The sequence below is a fragment of the Onychostoma macrolepis genome, chromosome 21 (genome assembly GCF_012432095.1).
Source record: "Onychostoma macrolepis isolate SWU-2019 chromosome 21, ASM1243209v1, whole genome shotgun sequence".
Classification (NCBI taxonomy): Eukaryota; Metazoa; Chordata; class Actinopteri; order Cypriniformes; family Cyprinidae; genus Onychostoma; species Onychostoma macrolepis.
The window spans coordinates 2,572,657-2,591,419 of record NC_081175.1 but is presented as its reverse complement, the minus strand read 5'-3'; the positions used below and the strand labels follow the sequence as shown (position 1 = coordinate 2,591,419).

The 18,763-nt window shown below is 43.2% G+C and overlaps 2 protein-coding genes across 11 annotated transcripts in view; both read left to right on the top strand.

The window, feature by feature from the left end:
* rapgef6 (Rap guanine nucleotide exchange factor (GEF) 6) overlaps positions 1 to 1,157 on the top strand; it is a 101,744-nt gene extending 100,587 nt beyond the window's left edge. For all 10 annotated transcript variants that reach the window (XM_058757667.1, XM_058757661.1, XM_058757663.1 and 7 more), the window contains one exon: positions 100 to 1,157. In XM_058757667.1, coding sequence (XP_058613650.1) covers positions 100 to 122 — 23 coding nt within the window. In that variant the 3' untranslated portion in view covers positions 123 to 1,157. The remainder of the gene's footprint in view (positions 1 to 99) is intronic.
* A 4,231-nt stretch (positions 1,158 to 5,388) lies between these two features.
* On the top strand, positions 5,389 to 17,824 carry LOC131528951 (GTPase IMAP family member 7-like). Its single transcript, XM_058758429.1, has 3 exons — positions 5,389 to 5,533; positions 13,974 to 14,066; positions 16,225 to 17,824. The coding sequence occupies exons 1-3, from the start codon at positions 5,473 to 5,475 to the stop codon at positions 17,022 to 17,024; spliced, it is 954 nt and encodes a 317-aa protein (XP_058614412.1). The 5' UTR covers positions 5,389 to 5,472; the 3' UTR covers positions 17,025 to 17,824.
* Positions 17,825 to 18,763: the final 939 nt, after the last annotated feature.

Here is an 18,763-nt window from a genome sequence, read left to right as displayed (position 1 = left end):
ATAGCGTTGCTGTCAGTCAGTGTTGATGAAGCGCTCCGTGCAGACCAGCAGTGATGCTTTGAACTCAACTTCACGTGCTTGTCCTCCTGTGTGTTTCAGATGAGCAGGTTTCTGCTGTTTGACCGGACGTCGGCGCTTCACGGACACTCCTGCTTTACACTCCAGGTTCGTGCCAGAGAAGGTACTCTTCAGGTCTGCAGCATCTTTAAGGTCATTCAGCCACAAAACAAGCCTGTTCTTGATCACGGACGTTTTCAGTGACCGCTGAAGAAAGATCTCTCAGAAATGAAGCCGCCACATCTCTCCAAACGCTTCTTATTTTTCACCCCTCTGTCACGCACCATCCGCTCAGTTCCTCTCGGAGAAGCATCACACCGTGTGCATGCAGCACTTCTTGCATCCAACACAGATCAAATATGCTTCAGAGACACACCTCTATGGTACTTTAACGATGCACACTCTTTTGTGAAGTCGAACAAGCTTTATGAGATCAGGACGCTTTGATTTCAGCATCTGACGTGTTTACACACACTCTCAGTTTACAGTGTTTCTTCTCGCTGAAATGCGCATCGTGCTGCGTCTGCCTGTTTTTTACGCAATAAGGATGGTGCGGATGCGTCGTCTGATTTGTACAGTCTCAGCTATTGGATTTGCTACTCCTGCCGTTGTACATAGTGAGTGAGATCGATTCTGCTTGTCAAGGGAAAATATATTTATATGCTAGATGTGCATTTTCATTCCTTGTTAGCTCATGCTCTTTGGACGGGATATTTTGTATAGAATGCAAATGGTTTAATAGTCGTTTCTCTCTGTAAGCAAATAAATACATTTGTACATGAACTAAACCTTAGATGTATAGGGTTGAAATGAAACAAATAAATGTATTATATTAAGGGACATAACTGGAGTATTACATTTTTATCATTTTCCTGTCTGGACCCAGATGCTTTTCTTCTCGTTATTTTTTAGGACGTGTTGTTTTGCTATGAACAGCGTTGATTGTATTAATGATATAAGCATAAAGGTTTTTTTTTTACTGTATGTTTTGTTGTAAATGAATGTTTCCGATCATGTACAGCTGAGAAGAGAGTCCACTATATAAACTGTATTTTCACTATTTTATTGAAATAAATCTGGGGTTGTGGCTGCTCCTGTTACCGGGCAGAAGTTATTTGTTTCTCTAAACTCTGCTAGGACTGTTACGGGTTCAGTGTTGTTGGATCGATTGCTGCAGACCATCATTTCAAACCGCCTCATCTTTGCACTTTTTGTTCATAAATATCCTGAAACATGAGAATTTCATATTTTGTCAGTATTTGGTGTGTCTCAGCGGCACTGGAGCTAAACCAGCATGATTGAAGATGATCCAACATCAACACAGCAGCAACTTTTGAGTATAGTAAGTTGTTCACTTAGAGGGTCTTCTTTCTGACCCTTGCAGAGGAGAATCATTAGGGCTGGACTTGAGCTAATCAAGATCCCACATTAATGTGTTGCTGGGGTTAGAGCATTTCAATTGGAATAAATAATTTATTAATAAATAAAGGACAGAAAATAATAATAGATATTTTTGAATAAACTGCAAATGCATTTACCAATATTAATATTACATTATATTGCAGGTTCTTAATATTTTACTTCAATTAATGTTTATTAGAAGTATTAAATTCTCCTTTGTAGTTGTAGTTGAAAAGCTACTGTAATTCTTGGATCCAGAGTTAAATGTAGTATTATGCAGTATTAGTAAGATCATGACAAAAAACATGCTCCTCATTACTTTTATGGTTTCTATAACAACAACAACAATAAAACTAATATTACTACTACTAATAATAATTGTACAGTAAATAAAGTTGCAAGCAGCAATTAACCCGTTTAATCCCCAAATTTTTCCCAGACATGAAAATATCCAAATAATGTGTCATTACTAACACTTTGAAATAAATCATTATTTTTTGATTTGGGGATTGTTTTATGGTGGGTCACAATTGTGACCAGTGGGATAATGTGTGTACTAAATTAATATATTTCTGCAGTCATAAAAATTGTTATACATCTTAGTTCAGCTATTTTAAACTGTTTGATCACATTCTAGTGTTAATATTATGCATAAAAACTCTTATACGACACTGATAGGAACACTGAGATAAAGAAAATACGACCATCAACATATTTCAAAATTGTTACTTTATTGTAACATATCATCAAATTTTTATATTAGTGCTGCCAGTATTACAACATCAATATTGTAACTTAATTTGTAACATTTCAACTTTTAATTTAGTGCAATATTTTGTCATTGCAACATTTTAATGTAATTTTCACTGACATCTGCAACTGGATTTATATTGTATACCTAAGTTCACTGTTATCCCACCGGTCACTATTGTGACCATCAACGTGTTTACTCATTCTATGACCACACTCAACAAAACTGAATAAATGTGAATTCATATATTAATACTAAATACCTTAAAGATAACATGTACCAAAAATCTTTATCATATCTTTGTTAAGATACTTTACTAGCCTTTTGTTTTGGAGCTTTGATGCAGACAGTTATCATCATCTCAAGGTGCAAACAGGAAATAAACTTCTCTGGTCATGTGACAATTTGCACTAATCATGTGACACTGCACATATTTAATTAAGACCCTTCATTTTTTCCATATTTGCAGGAAATGCACTAAAACATCAGTCAGTAAGGTTTTTAGAGCTTTATAAATGAAAACGTCTTTACGGCCACTATCTCTGATCAACCCCAAAGGCTGGTTCAGCAGGCCAGGCAAACGATTTTGAAATAAAGCAAGAAATATGTCACCTTTTTGCTTGCATATGTCATTGCCCGTACTTTTCACAATTGTTTATTAGTTGTCCTAACACTTGTTTTCATTGTAGAAAATCACCTGCTAGTCTGTTTTTCAAAAGATGGCTTATTTCAGCTACTTATACTATTGGCCAAAATATTTTTTAATTTTTTTTATTCAGCACAAACTGTGCTACAATAATATGTGAGCAAGATTGATGCATGATGTATGTATAATCTTGCTTACTCATTCACAGAAAACAATATGTTGATTTAAATTTTGTAAGACAGGTTTTGTGATAGACAAGCTTTATGCGAGGGAGTGACAATGGCGATTCACACCTGAGAGACAAAGGCCCGCCCCCTAATGGCCCATCAGTGTGACTTTGAGGCAGGTAAGAGAGAATGTGAGGAGATTGAAAAAATGTTGTTGTTTTTTAAATTATTTGTATTTTATTTACAACACAGTATAATCAAAACATACATAATGAAGGTCAAAGACATATTATTTAGCACACTGATCTAACCACAGAGATGTGAACAGACTTCAACATCATTCCTGCAACAGAGTCTGTTCAACAAGTGAAACGAGTAAATCATACCTGATATTTACAGATTTGCTGCTTCTTTCCATGGATTCAAGAAGAATAAAACATAATCAGTAGTCAAGGAGCTTGTTTTACCATAGAATATCAGTGTAGCTGAACATCTGATGTTGGTACAGCGCTCTCAGAGGATAACAGTTTGAAGAGACATCAGGATTCATCTGTGGTGCAGGTATCTGATTCAATAAAATACAAACAACTAACTAAAAAAAATAAATAAATTGTGAGCATGTTAATATCAGTAGCATCTGTATATATATATATATATATATATATATAGGTTTTGTAGTCATAGACTCACGCATGCTTTACTATCGTAAAAAAGGACATTTTATATCTGAGAAACTATTATTGTTTAGCACGTTATTACAGTAAAATCTATTTTTGAACAGAGTAGACTATTAATAATAAACAAGGTCTAAACATAATTAGACTCGTGGCATTAATCATGTTACAGTGTTTTATTTTTGTATATTATATAGAGCATGAAAACATCATCGCGCCGTAAGAAATGTACTTCTTTTTTTTTTTTAAATGAAGGCCAACACAGTCAGTAACCGACGTTAATTTGGCCTTGAGGCCTTCAAAATGGACCTGACTCTCATACTGTACATGGCAGAATAGCTTACAAAAACATACAAAGTAACTTCTTCAAATGTTTTATATAGGATATAGAATATTTCATCACGCACGGTAAACCATATTGTTTACTCTCACTGAAAAACCTTCTCACGAGCAACATACACTGGTCATCCCAACACCTCCTCTGGAGCAAACTAACCCAGCTCTCTGTTCCTAGCTCTATCTGTCAGCGGATCACCAGCTTTCTGACAGATAGGCAACAGCTAGTGAGACTGGGGCGATTCATGTCAAAACAGTCGCATCATCAGCACTGGTGCCCCCCAGGGACGTGTTCTCTCCCCACTGCTCTTCTCCATCTACACCGACAACTGCACATCTAAAGACCCCTCTGTCAAGCTCCTGAAGTTTGCAGATGACACCACACTGATTGGTCTCATTCAGGACAGCGACGAGTCTACTTACAGAGAGGAGGTTAAAGAGCTGGCTGTCTGGTGCAGTCTTAACAACCTGGAGCTCAACATGCTCAAAACTCTGGAGATGACCGTGGACTTCAGGAGAAACCCCCCTGCACTCCCCCCACTCACCGAACAGCACTGTGGCTGCAGTGGAGACATTCAGGTTCCTGGGATCCATCATCTCTCAGGACCTGAAGTGGGACACTCACATCGACTCATTGTAAAAAAAGGCCCAATAAAAGTTGTACTTCCTTCGCCAGCTGAGGAAGTTTAACCTGCCACAGGAGCTGCTGAAACAGTTCTACTCGGCTGTCATTGAGTCTGTTCTGTGCACATCAATAACTGTCTGGTTTGGATCAGCTACAAAATCACACATCAGAAGACTACAGAGAACGGTTCGGACTGCTGAGAGGATTATTGGTGCCCCCCTGCCCTCCCTCCAAGAACTATATACACCCAGAGTGAGGAAAAGGGCTCGGAAAATCAACTCGGGATCCCTCACATCCAAATCATCCCCTTTTTGAACTTTTGCCATCTGGCCAGCACAACGTCAGAGCCCCAAATACCAGGACAGCCCTGGTTTCTTCCCCCAGGCAATCTACCTTATGAACAGTTAAACGTCCCGCCCATTATGCAATAAAAACTTGCAATAACCTTATATTTGTTACCACCTCCATCCTAGCACATCCCTGCATCTCATTCTATTCTATTCCATTCTACCATCTATAGCACAACTGTACATACACACAATTTATTTATTTTTAAATTTAAATTTGTCTATTTATATTTACATATGAGCATTTTTTATTCTCATCTTATTTTTATTGTCTGTGTGTTGTTGTTGTCTCTGTGAACTGGAAGCTTATGACACCAAAACAAATTCCTTGTATGCGCAATCATACTTGGCAATAAAAGCTCTTTCTGATTCAGAATCTGACGTGTCTTCTTTTCACTCCACCCACTCCGTTAAAAGTAGACATTGCCATATATTTCGCTGCACGGCCACAACAAGGACAGAGAGAAAATGTACAGAAGCGGCGAAAGAATGGAAGACATACATAGAAAATTTGCAAGTGAACATTCAGGTCAGTTAAAATATATGCTTTCATTAAACTTACATGCAAAACCAACAAAGATATTTTGTGTGTAGAACTAGGCCTATGTCCGTATTGGCAGGTTACACAGAACTAGTTCCAGTGCGCTGCTGATTTTCCAGTGTTATTCTGTTATTCTAGAGATGAACATTGCCTTCAAGGCACAATAAAAAAAATAAAAGAAAAAGAAAAAAAAAGAAACACGGCGCAGAAGTTTTAGAACGCCAAACTAAATTAAAACAAGTTAAACGTTTAAAAAACGTGAAATGTTTTGCACCCCACCCTCCTTTCTACTGCTAACTGCCCCTTGTTTTTAAAAAGTAAAAACTAGCTCTGAGTGAAGCGCTCCTTTCTTTCTCCGTTGTTCATTTTGTTATGCTGTAATGGAAGATCAGTAAGGTTAACAATCTCAGCACATTACAACAACAGAAATATTTAAAACAATAATGGCATCAATATGTAAAGGCCAGTTTATTAATTAATTTATTTAACTTAAATTGTATTTTATATTAATTTTAATTAATTTGTATTAGGGTTTAGAATGATTCACCTATATTATAGCCTACTATGGGATAATGAAAGCAGTGATAAACTCCTGAATCATCTTGGCTTCACTTGTACGTTATTAAATAGTAGGCTATTTGTAACATTACCATATGATAATAAAAGAAGGGTATATGCATTTTAATACACAGTATAACAAACATACGTGTCAAATATTTACAATCATGACTAAGCTGTGCCATTCAGTCCAACTAAGTGCTCTAACAACGTTACTATACTATACTAAAATACATAGTAAATGCATTACATAGCTACTGTGGATGTAATAACATTAAATAAGCACACTTTATATTTATTTATTCTTGAGAAAGGCACAGTCATTTTAAACATAATGATCAGAAACAAGAACAAGGAAATAATTGAACTCATGTTCCCCAACTGGCCAGAAATGGATCTCATTTTGTCCAAATTAAAGTATCTTAAATGTACTCTTAGTTTCTGTTAAATTACAGAATTTTAAATGGTTAAATAGAAAGTAATATTTCTAGTTGTTCAGGTGACAACCTGTTAAAACAAAGTTAAACCATTCCCACTTGGCATATTGTGCCTGACTCAGTAATAACATTAGTATGAATACATAGGTTTTGTCAATTTGATTAAATTTAATTATAGACAAAAACAAACTTATTCCTTTAAAAGCATAAATAAAGCCTGTTATTTGCTCATGAATTAAAACATGCCTTTTGAAAATGACTGTAGCTCACCTGTGTTTATGCAGAGCCCGGTCTGTTTGTCTGTATTAGCATAAGAAAGTAGATTAGCTTCCCCTTCAGGAACTCGAGCTGCGTTGGAGAACGCTTTGGGAACGCCTCCAGTGTGACCGCGCTCTGAACATGTGTGTAATCTGACCAATGGAAGGGTGAGACGTCACGGGCGGGTGACATCAGAGACCAGGAAACTTAAAAGCACATGCGGTGGAACCGGCGTCAGCTTTTGTCATTCAGCAATCGTTACTCTGTCTGTGTGTCTGTTGATCTGTGTTGTGAGTCTTATTTAGTGTTGTTTGTCACTTATAAGCTCCATGATGGCAAAGAGTGCTAAGAAGTTGAAGCACTTGGGCGAGAGCAGATCACATTACAGGCTCCCTCGAGACTCGCTCCCAAGCAGACCACACACAGGCTGTGTGTATCCCCAGCAGTGATATAACGTTTGCAGAGTGGAACACACAGCCTGTGTGTGGTCTGCTTGGGAGCGAGTCTCAAGGGAGCCGACTGCCCGCATTGCGAGCGTTTTTCGCTGCGTGCACTTCGCTCCCAGAAGGCTCTCTTTTGCGAGGGAGCCTTCACCAGCGTTCCCCACGGTTTTGGTTCCGCGGCCGCCAAGTCGGAGTGGCGGCTGCACTCATGGGGTTCGCAGTTAGATCTGGCAGAGGGAATGAAGACGGGCGAGTCCCTATCTTCTTCCTCACCTGCCGGCTCTGAAGGCTCCGACCTTGCCCTCCAAGCCGCTGCATACAACATCAGCACTGGTGGGCAAGGGGTACACAGGCTGGTGCTTGTCTGCACACCATGGCGGTGTTACAGGCGTATCTGCTTAAAGAGCTGGATGAGGGAGGGGAGCTCAGGGCTGATAACATCACCGAGCTCTGCCGAACCGCTGATTTGTCTCTCCGCGCTACCAAAGAGACCGCCTGTGCCATCGGCAGATCTATGGCAGCGCTGGTGGCTGCGGAGAGACATCTCTGGCTGACCCTGTCTGATATGAAACAGAAAAGACAGGGTCTTCCTCATGGACGCCCCGCTTGCGCCTTCTGGCCTGTTCAGCGATGCCGTCATTTCCATCGTCGACAGGTACCAGGAGGCCTGTAAACAAGCGGCGGCGTTCCAGCAGTTCCTCCCTCGCCAATCGCTAGCTCAGGGGGCTGCTGGGCGGGAGCAGCCCTCGCTGCGTACCAGCTCCTCATATAGAGAGGCTCAGAAACCGAGTGTTGTCACTCACGCTCCCCCGAGGTGGCAAACCCTCTGGGCCGGAGGCTTCTCAGACTAAGTCGGATCTACGGACCCTTCTACAGTCTAGGAAGTCCTAGACCAAAAAGCCCTGATGGGCATGGCACAGGGCTTATGAGGGCAGGCCCCTCTGGGGAAGAGCGGGTTACACCGCATTACATGGTGTCCGTCTCTCCTCAGTGTCCTCAGGAGATACGTCTGCCAACCCTGCCGGGGTTCCAGGGTGCAGCGGTTACTTCTCTCAGTTACTTCCGCCCAGAAACGCAGCGGAGCTGAGAGGCAGCCGGTTCAGCCGTCCCCTGCCGGTTCTCCACTTCAGGGCACCGAGCAGCTCTGAGTACACCAGAAGCCAGTCTCAAGAGACTGGTTCCCTTAGTGGATTATTTGGCAGCATGGAAACTACTGCCAAATGTGTCTCAATTGGTCCTGCGCACTGTAGAGAAAGGCTATCATATTCAGTTAAGCGCCCGCCGCCACCTTTCAAGGGGGTGATTCTCACACTGGTGGGCCCCCAGCAGGCTCTGGTCATGAAACAAGAAGTGAACACTCTCTTGAGGAAAGAGGCCATCAAGGTGGTTCCCCCTCATGAAAGGGAGTCCGGGTTCTACAGCCGGTACTTCATAGTTCCAAAGAAGGATGGAGGGTCGCGTCCCATTTTAGATCTGCGTCAGTTGAACCGCTCAGTCATGCGACTGAAGTTCAAGATACTCACACTCAGACAGGTCGTGTCTCAGATCAGGTCCAAGGACTGGTTTGTCACGATCAATCTAAAAGACCCATACTTCCATGTCTCCATCCTTCCCACTCACAGGAAGTTCCTGAGGTTTGCTTTCGGGGGCGAAACATACCAATATTGGATTCTTCCCTTCGGCCTTGCACTCTCACCCCGCACTTTCACAAAGTGTGTGGATGCTGCGTTAGCTCCGTTGCGGCTACAGGGCATACTCAATTACATCGACGATTGGTTGATTCTCGCTCAATCAGAGCAGAAAGCGGTTCGGCATCAAGATGTCATTCTTGCCACAAGAAAGTGCTGGGGTTAAGACTGAACGCCAAGAAAAGTGTGCTCTCTCCGGCTCAGAGAACCACTTATCTGGGCGTGGTGTGGGATTCGCTCTTTGTCGCCATGTAACGCTAGTGACGGACGCGTCCCTCACCGGTTGGGGAGTGGTCATGGATGGCCACCCTGCCCGCGGTCTGTGGAGTGGTCGCCATCTCACTTGGCACTTAGGGAGTAAAACAACTGGCAATGAGAGGTCTCTAGAGAAGCAAACAGGTATACCTGAGCGAGTCCGAAACATCTCCAAATCAGCTGGACCATCTGGGGAAGGAGTCTCCACTCTCCGGGGAGCGCAGCTCGTGACAGCTCGTCGGCTGCCCGGTTGAGCAAGCCCGGTTGAGCAAGCCCGGAATGTGAATGGCACGAAGCGACCTCAGATGCTTCTGACTCCAGAGGAAAAGGTGGCGGGCGCCAGTGCAGTTGGGGGCCCGTCAAAACCCCCGATACTGCAAGCCTGTCAAACGTGGCCCCCCAGCCGGTGGTGGAGGCATCCGTGTAAACCACAGCAAGCCTGGAGACCTGTTCCAGGGCACTCCTGCCCAGAAAAACGAGAGGTCTGACCACGGGGTGAAGGTTTGGCGGCAAGCCGGTGTGACTCGGACCTGGTGAGTGCCGCATTGCCACGTCCACCTTGGGACTCGGCCATGGAGCCAGTGTTGAAGCGGTCTCATATGCCCCAGGAGCCTCTGAAATTGTTTCAGTGGGATCGCTGTCCTGCTTTTGAACGTATTCGAGCAGTTCAACACCGACTGAGCATGTTCCTGCGTGAGGCCTGCTGTCTGATCGACCGAATCCAACTCCATACCAAGAAAAGAGATCCTCTGCGTCAGGGAGAGTTTGCTCTTTTCCTAGTTGACCCGAAGGCCCAACGGGCTGAGGTGCCAGAGCACCAAGTCCCTGTGTTCGCACAACTGAGACTGAGCCAGTCGTTGAGATAGTTGAGAATGCGAATGCCCTGTTCTCTCAGGGGAACAAGGGCTACCTCCGTAACTTTCGTGAAGACACGGGGCGACAGGGACAGCCCAAAGGGCAGGACCTTGTACTGGTATGCCTGTCCCTTGAACGCAAACCGCAGGAATGGCCTGTGGCGCAGAAGGATCGACACATGGAAGTACGCGTCCTTCAGGTCGATCGCTGCAAACCAATTTGGGACGGATGCACCCGAAGATGCGTTTCTGCGTGAGCATCTTCAACAGAAGTTTGTGAAGGGCCCTGTTCAAGACGTGCAGATCCAAGATTGGTCTCAACCCACCGCCTTTCTTGGGTACAATGAGGTAAGGGCTGTAAAGCCCCGTCCTCATATCGGCTGGAGGGGCCGGCTCTATCGCATCCTTCTTCAGTAGGACTGTGATCTCTGCACGCAAGACAGGAGAATCTGCCGTCTTCACTGAAGTGAAGTGGATTCCCCTGAACTTGGGAGGACGCTGGGCGAACTAATTCGCATAGCCGAGTCTGATGGTCTGAAGGGCTACCTCCGTAACTTTCGTGAAGACACGGGGCGACAGGGACAGCCCAAAGGGCAGGACCTTGTACTGGTATGCCTGTCCCTTGAACGCAAACCGCAGGAATGGCCTGTGGCGCAGAAGGATCGACACATGGAAGTACGCGTCCTTCAGGTCGATCGCTGCAAACCAATTTGGGACGGATGCACCCGAAGATGCGTTTCTGCGTGAGCATCTTCAACAGAAGTTTGTGAAGGGCCCTGTTCAAGACGCGCAGATCCAAGATTGGTCTCAACCCACCGCCTTTCTTGGGTACAATGAGGTAAGGGCTGTAAAGCCCCGTCCTCATATCGGCTGGAGGGGCCGGCTCTATCGCATTCTTCTTCAGTAGGACTGTGATCTCTGCACGCAAGACAGGAGAATCTGCCGTCTTCACTGAAGTGAAGTGGATGCCCCTGAACTTGGGAGGACGCTGGGTGAACTAATTCGCATAGCCGAGTCTGATGGTCTGATGGAGCCAACGAGACGGACTAGGAAGCGCTAGCCAGGCTCCCAGAAACCGCACAAGTGGCACAGACGGAGCCACCGACATACCCACGGGGGGGCAGGGAAAGGGAACGCAGGGACCCGGCTCAGGTGTCTCGTTGCCGGTCCGAAGCAGGGTCAGTGTGTGTGCGCAACACCAACCTGCGTTCTGGCAAAGGGTGTGTGAGTAGTACGATTGGTCGCACTCTCGAACCGCCCACAGCTGCTCACTGGTGAGAGAGGGGGATGAGTGTGGTACGGTGTTGGTCCATCCATAACTCTCCATGCCCTTTTGGGACCCAGAGACAGAGACAACCGCCTTTTGTCGAGGTTTGTCTTTTTTTTTTTTAAACAAAAGATTTCTCCACCCGGCCCTCCTCCGGGGGAGGGAGAGGTGCATCCACCATCTCCCGAAGCAGTTCCCTCTCTCTCTGGGTCACCCGTCCCGGGCCTCTTGCTCTTCAGAGCATCGCCAGGTTTGACGGGGTCCAGGCGGCCTGCCTATGCCCAGCTCCACGGCGCCGCTTCTGGAGGCTGCTGCGGATGCGGTGTGGGAGCGGAGGCTGATGCAGGGGGCCGCCCTCGGCGACGAGCAGGCTGGGGCGCTGCAGCCGGCGGACGGGTGAAGGCCGCAGCTGCCCCTCCGGGGCAGGACATGTTGGATTGCCTCAGTCTGCTCCTGTGCAGCCGAGAACTGCTGGGCCATGTTCTCGACTGCGTCTCCGAAGAGGCCAGTCTGGGACACAGGTACGTTGAGGAACCCGAACTTTGTCGGCGTCCCTTTGTCAACCAGACACAGCCAGAGGTGGTGCTCCTGGACCACAAATGTGGACATCGCATGACCCAGAGACCGCACAGTAACCTTCATTGCTCGTAGCGCGAGGTCAGTAGCGGTACAAAGCTCTTTCAGAAATTCTGGATCGTGACCACCCTCGTGCATGTCCCTCAGTGCTTTTAGCCTGAAGAACCTACAGTAACGCCGTAGCGTAAGGTGGAGGCAGCTTCTCCACAAGCCACATAAGCATCGCCGGACAGACCAGACGAATACCTACAGGCCCGGAAGAGGAGGCACGGTTTGCCCTGCTGGGTGGAGGCGGTATTAGGACACAACTGTATCGCAACCGACCACTCCACCGGGGGGACCCCCGTATACCCCCTAGCTGCACCACCATCGAGGGTGGTGAGGGAGAAGGATCTAACAGGTCGGTTTCTGGCAGTAAAAGTTGCCATCCACGACCTGGTAAGCTCCCCATGCACCTCCGGGAAGAGAGGCACGGGGGCAGGGTGCTGAGAACCAGCACAAGCTACCCCGAGAACTAGTCGTCCAACCTCGAGGGCTCGGGACACGGTGGAGGTCTCCACTCGAGCCCTACCCTCTCAGTGGCCCGGGAAAGCATAGCTGTGTAATCCTCAGACCACCCGTGCCATCGCCTGAAGTAGTCCTCGCCTGTCTGCAGCCTGAACGAGAACCAGATCGAGGCAGAGGCAACAGGGCTCTGCCCCTTTGTCGAGGTAATGGAGCCTGGCCCGCAACTCCGAGATGATCACCTTCCCAATGAGAAGATGACTCATCCACGAACGCCACCTCAGTGTGCTTACTGCCCAGGCACGTGAGGCAGCGATTGTGACCATCACCCGGTGCCGACCGCATCCAGAAACGCACGGGTGACACGTTGTCTGTCAAGTTTGCCAGATGCAACGTCGTCTTTAAAAAGACACACCCGTGAATGCTCTTTTAGGGAAAAAACTCTTTTAGTGTGCTGAAGCACACAGGGGAGATGGTCGCCTGCAATACAAACAGGGGGTAGTGCAACCTGATGTGTGCAATCCACTCGACACGAGAAGAACCACCGCCGCTGTAGTGCCGAACCGCCAGCACGAGAGTCTTCCAAAGAGCGTACTCAACTTGTTGAATTCACTCGTCAGTAGAAGTCAGGAGCAGAACGATATAACCGCTCGGCTCCGAAGCGAAAAGCTGAATATGCGCTGCACCTGCTGCCTACTTATACTCACGCTGTGATCAGCGGCAGCTGGATTCAATAATCGCATGCCAATGTGAATTGGCTCGTTTAGTTACACTCGAAGTGGATTGGTCTCTCTAAGCGAGATCCCAATTCGTCGGTCACCCGACGTGACTTGGAGTGACCGACTGAAAGGGAACCATGGTTACATAGGTAACCTGGGACGTTTCTCTTGCTCAGCACAAACATCACAACTGTTGTTAAGGAACTCAATAATACAAAACAATAAGAAAGCAGTTCTCTAAATGTTTCAACCTTTTCTGCTGTTTTTACTGAATCCATCAGTCCACATTATTTTAAATACATTTGGTTTGTCTTTAATTTTCCTATTTTGTCACCAGATTTTAAATGCAAACGCCATGTTTACAGAATCCTGTATTTTGTCATCAGGTGCCACTGATAAAGGTGTTTTTTGCAATTATTGAATTATTTGTTCATTTATTTTAATAATAAAATAAAATTTCTAAACTATAGGAGAGCTCTAAAACGTGAAACAGTTAAACTGAGGACAGTTCACTCAAAATTTGTCCATCATTACTCACCCTTGTGTTGTTGACTTTCTCGTGTTGTTAATATTCTTTCTTCTGTGGAACACAAAAGAAGAAATGTGGAAAACAAAGAACAATGGTGGACATCAAAATTTTAACTGAATAATGGTTTACTTGACTTTCGAATATTTAATGACTTCAAAAGACTTAGAATCATTTAGAATACAAAGCACTTTAAAGGGGTCATATTTTACTTTTAAAAACATTTTATTTCACCACAGGAGGGTATGGATTTTGACATCAGAATAGACATCTGAAATGTACAGCTATAGCAGTAATGCATTTACATTCACAGCTAATTAAAGTGACATGTTCTCTTTCTCAGACCAGGAACATCTCTGGAAACAGATGGAAAGTCAGGAAGAGATGAAAGGACTGATACAAGAGATTGCTAGTGAAAGTTTGTGCTCAAACGTTGGTAAATATTAAGCCATTTTTGTTCCTTTTAATTCTGAGAGATTTCAGGTAAAAGGTAAATTATATATATATATATATATATATATATATATATGTATATATGTATATATATATATATATATATATATATATATATATGTATATGTATATGTATATATATGTATATATATATATATATATATATATATATATATATATATATATGTGTGTGTGTGTATGTATATATACAGTGCCCTCCACTAATATTGGCACCCTTGGTAAATATGAGCAAAGGCGGATGTGAAAATAAATCTGCATTGTTTATCCTTTTTATCTTTCTTTAAAAAAATTCACAAAATTCCAACCTATCATTGAAGTAAAACAATTTGTGGGGGGAAAATCTCACTGTCAAATAAATGCTTTCTCTAGTTCATGTCGGCCACAATTATTGGCACCCAATTATTGCAATGTCCTTTTCCCAAGATAACAGCTCTGAGTTTTCTCCTATAATGCCTGAAGAGTTTGGAGAACACCTGATAAGAGATCAGAGACCATTTTCTTCATACAGAATCTCTCCAGATCCTTCAGATTCACAGCTCCATGTTAGTTCTTCTCTTCAATTCACCACTCATTTTCTGTAGGGTTAAGGTCAGGGAACTGGGACAGCCATGGTAAAAGATTAAATTTGTGCTCAGTGACCCATGTTTGTGTTTATTTTGTCAGGTTTTGATTTTTTATCTGTTGATATTTGATAGAATCCATGATAAACTCATCTCGTGGGTTTGCTACCAAAAAGCTCTTTTTTCAGTTTCATCTGACCATAGAAGCCACTGCCATTTGAAGTTCCAGTTGTGTCTGATAAGTGAATTTTCTGGAGTTTGTTTTTGGATGAGTGAGGAGAATTTTCCTTGAAACCCTCCCAAACAACATGTGGTGATGTATGTGCTGTTTGATATATATATATTTTTTTAGGTTTCTGACCCCAAGACTCAAGTAATCTCTACAATTCTTCAGCTGTGATCATTGGAGAGTCTTTGGCCACTCAAACTCTCCTCCTCACCATGCATTAGGACGATATAGACACACGTCCTCTTCCAGGCAGATTTTTAACATCTTTAGTTGATTGGAACCTCAATTGGAACCTTAATTATTGCCCTGATGGTGGAAATGGGTATTTTCACTGCTCTAGCTCTTTTCTTAAAGCCACTTCACTAATTTGTGAAGCTCAATTATCTTTTGCTGCACATCAGAAATATATTCTTTTTTGGTTTTATTTGGGCTTTGTTTTCCCTCCTATTTATATTTCTGTGAAACAGGAAGCCATGGCTGGATAATTTCATGTTCATAATCACCCTGGAGTGCTCAAAATTGCAAATATGAATGGGAATATACTTCAGAGATATTTTACTCATAAGAATTTCTAGGGGTGCCAATAATTGTGTCCAACGTGTATTTGGAAAAAACATGATATTTCCCCCATTTTAAATTCTTATTATCCAATGTAAGGTTTGATTTTTGTGAATTTTTAAAATAAAAGATCAAAAGGATTAACAATGTAGATTAATTTTCACAGCCTTCTTTGATCATATTTACCAAGGGTGCCGGTATTTTCGGCCATGACTATGTATATATATATATATATATATATATATATATGTGTGTGTGTGTGTGTGTGTGTGTATGTATGTATATATAAGTGATAATCTATGCCTTCGTGTGCATTAATTGGAGGCAAACAAAAACACGTTATGTAGGCAAAGAACCACCCAACACCTGGCCATGGACTATCATGGTGTACCATTACCATATGGTATATAATTTCCATGACTTTTCCAGTTTTTGTTATTACACTTTTAAAATTAGGTGACCTCATACAGTATATAGAAGTTTTTAAAAACAATGGGGACCCTGGTTCTTCAATGGAAAAAAAAAAAGTTGTTTAGGGGGTAAATAATGTTAATTAAATTGTTAATTATGAAAACAATGTTACTTACCTTATTTTATATAAAACAGTGGTAATTAACTTATTTTATATATTTTTGTTCTGTCTTATTTTAGTCATTTTAAATCATCTTGAGGCCCCTGGAAGTGTGCTGAGGCCCTATAGTGAGCAAAGGCAAATGCAAAGTTATTATTTTTCGAAGTGTAAATAACATCTTAAACTCCTCTCTCTTTATCAGATCTCAGGATTGTGCTGTTGGGTAAAACTGGAACAGGAAAGAGTTCAGCAGGAAACACCATAATCGGTGACGTTGTGTTTAAGACTGGTATGTCATCTAAGTCTGTTACTAGTCAGTGCCAAAAACATCTGACAACAGTGGAGGGTAGAAACATCTCAGTGATCGACACTCCAGGACTGTTTGATACGTCCATGAGTAAAGAAAACCTGAAAGCTGAAATAGTGAAGTGTGTCTACATGTCTGCTCCTGGTCCTCATGTATTTCTGCTGGTCATGAGACTGGACGCGAGATACACACATGAAGAGAAAGACACAGTGAAATGGATTCAGGAGAACTTTGGAGAAGAAGCTTCTCGATACACAATCATTCTGTTCACTAGAGGAGATCAGCTGAAGGGAAAAACATTAGATGATTATATCAGTGAAAATAATGATCTCAAGGCTTTTGTTAATATGTGTGGTGACAGATCTCATTTATTCAATAATGAAGACATGAAGAAGCACTCTCAGGTCACTGAACTGCTGGAGAAGATTGAGAAGATGGTGAAGGAGAATGGAGGACAGCACTACACTAACGAGATGTATAGAAAAGCCCAGGATGAAATTAAATGGGAGGCTCAGAAACAAAGAGCAAAACGTTATGGAAGAACAGCACTAGAAGTAATAGGAGGGGGAGCAGTAGTAGGAGTAGTAGTAGCAGTGGCAGGAGGAGCAGGAGCAGCAGCAGCAGCAGCAGGACGAGCAGCAACAACAGTAGCAGCAGCAGTAATAGGAGCAGCAAAAGCAGGCTTGAGACTGTAACGCACAGTTACTCTAAATGACAAAAAAAGAAAATAAATATTCTTCCAATAGCTGTGTGGGGAGTTGTGCACAGTTGTGCTACACGAGTTTGAGTCCTTGCTTGTGGTCCTTTTCACAATTCTCCTGCTTCGCTTCCTGTCAATTCTCTATGCTTTCCAGTCCAAATAAATGTCACAAATATTAATATGCTGTTTCAAAATGTCTAATCAGTTCTTTGCAAACACATGCTGATTTTATACAGAGACTGAGTTGTTTGTTAAACATTTGCAAGCATTGTAAATGTTTTAATTATTACATTTGTATTAAGGTTTCTTTTTTTGTCATTGTATTGAAGTTTATTTGTGGTTGCAATTCTTTTTGTTTACTTTTCTAATATGCTTCAACTTTACTTGCTTAGTCCTGGTTCCTCCTTAATTAGCGACTCATTGACCTTTATACGCCCTCTGTTAATTAGCCAATTACTGCAGCCATATACTAATGGGTCCTGATTTATAAATGCCTGCATTGATGCACAAAGACTGAGAGACTTAGAGCTGCTTGATTTGTAAGGTGTGTGTGCGTAATGAGAAATTCATGAGCTATGTAAATTTGTTTCTTTGCTTAAATAGAGTGCCTTTGACTGTGTCATCTTAAGTATGGTTTATTTTGATTCGACTGTTTGTATTTCTGTTCTTGTTTAGAAACCACACACACACACACACACACACACACACACACACACACACACCAACACCCATGTTCACATTATGTACTTCCTGCTCATCTTTGCTCTATCTGCTTCAATGAATAAATAAAGTGGTCATATGGAATTGTATCACAGGACTCTGTGTTCTTATAGACATCCCAGATGTTTTCTAAACTGTAACATCCTTTACAAAATGTATTAATGACCTTTGCCACTGTCACGTCTTGGCTTGCTTAGTTGTAGCAGTGTGTGTTCCACAATTATTGTCAGGTGGTCACCCCATCCATGTAACCATGTACCAATTCACGAACCCCCTGCAATTCCCTCACAAACCACTAGAGAGGTGGGGAGAGAACATAGCCCTGAGGGGCACCAGTGCTGATCGTACGGGTGCTGAATGTGTATTTTCCCAGCTTTACTAGCTGCTGCCTGTCTGTCAGGAAGCTGTTGATCCACTGACAGACGGAGGTGGGCACGGAGAGTTGAGTTAGTTTGGACAGGAGGAGGTTTGGAATGAAAGTGTTAAAGGCTGAGCTGAAGTCCACAAACAGGATCCTCACATAAGTCCCTGGTCTGTCTAGATGTTGCAGAACATAATGCAGTCCCATGTTGACTGCATCGTCCACGGACCTGTTTGCTCTGTAGACAAACTGAAGAGGATCCAGTAAGGGTCCAGTGATGTCCTTCAGGTGGGCCAGCACCAGTTTTTCAAAAGACTTCATGACCTCAGACGTTAGAGCCACAGGCCTGTAGACATTTAGTCCTGTAATTTTGGATTTCTTTGGGATGGGGATGATGGTGGAGCGTTTAAAGCATGAAGGGATTTCGCACAGTTCCAGTGATCTGTTGAAGATCTGTGTGAAGATGGGGGCCAGCTGGTCAGCACAGGATTTCAGACAGACTGGTGACAGCCAGTTTAATTTAATTTAGTGCAATATTTTGTAATTGCAACATTTGGTAACACTTTATTTTGATGGTCCCTTTTGAACATTCTGTTGACACTAAGTAATGTTGCAACTACATGTCAACAAACTCTCATAAGAGTATTAGTAGA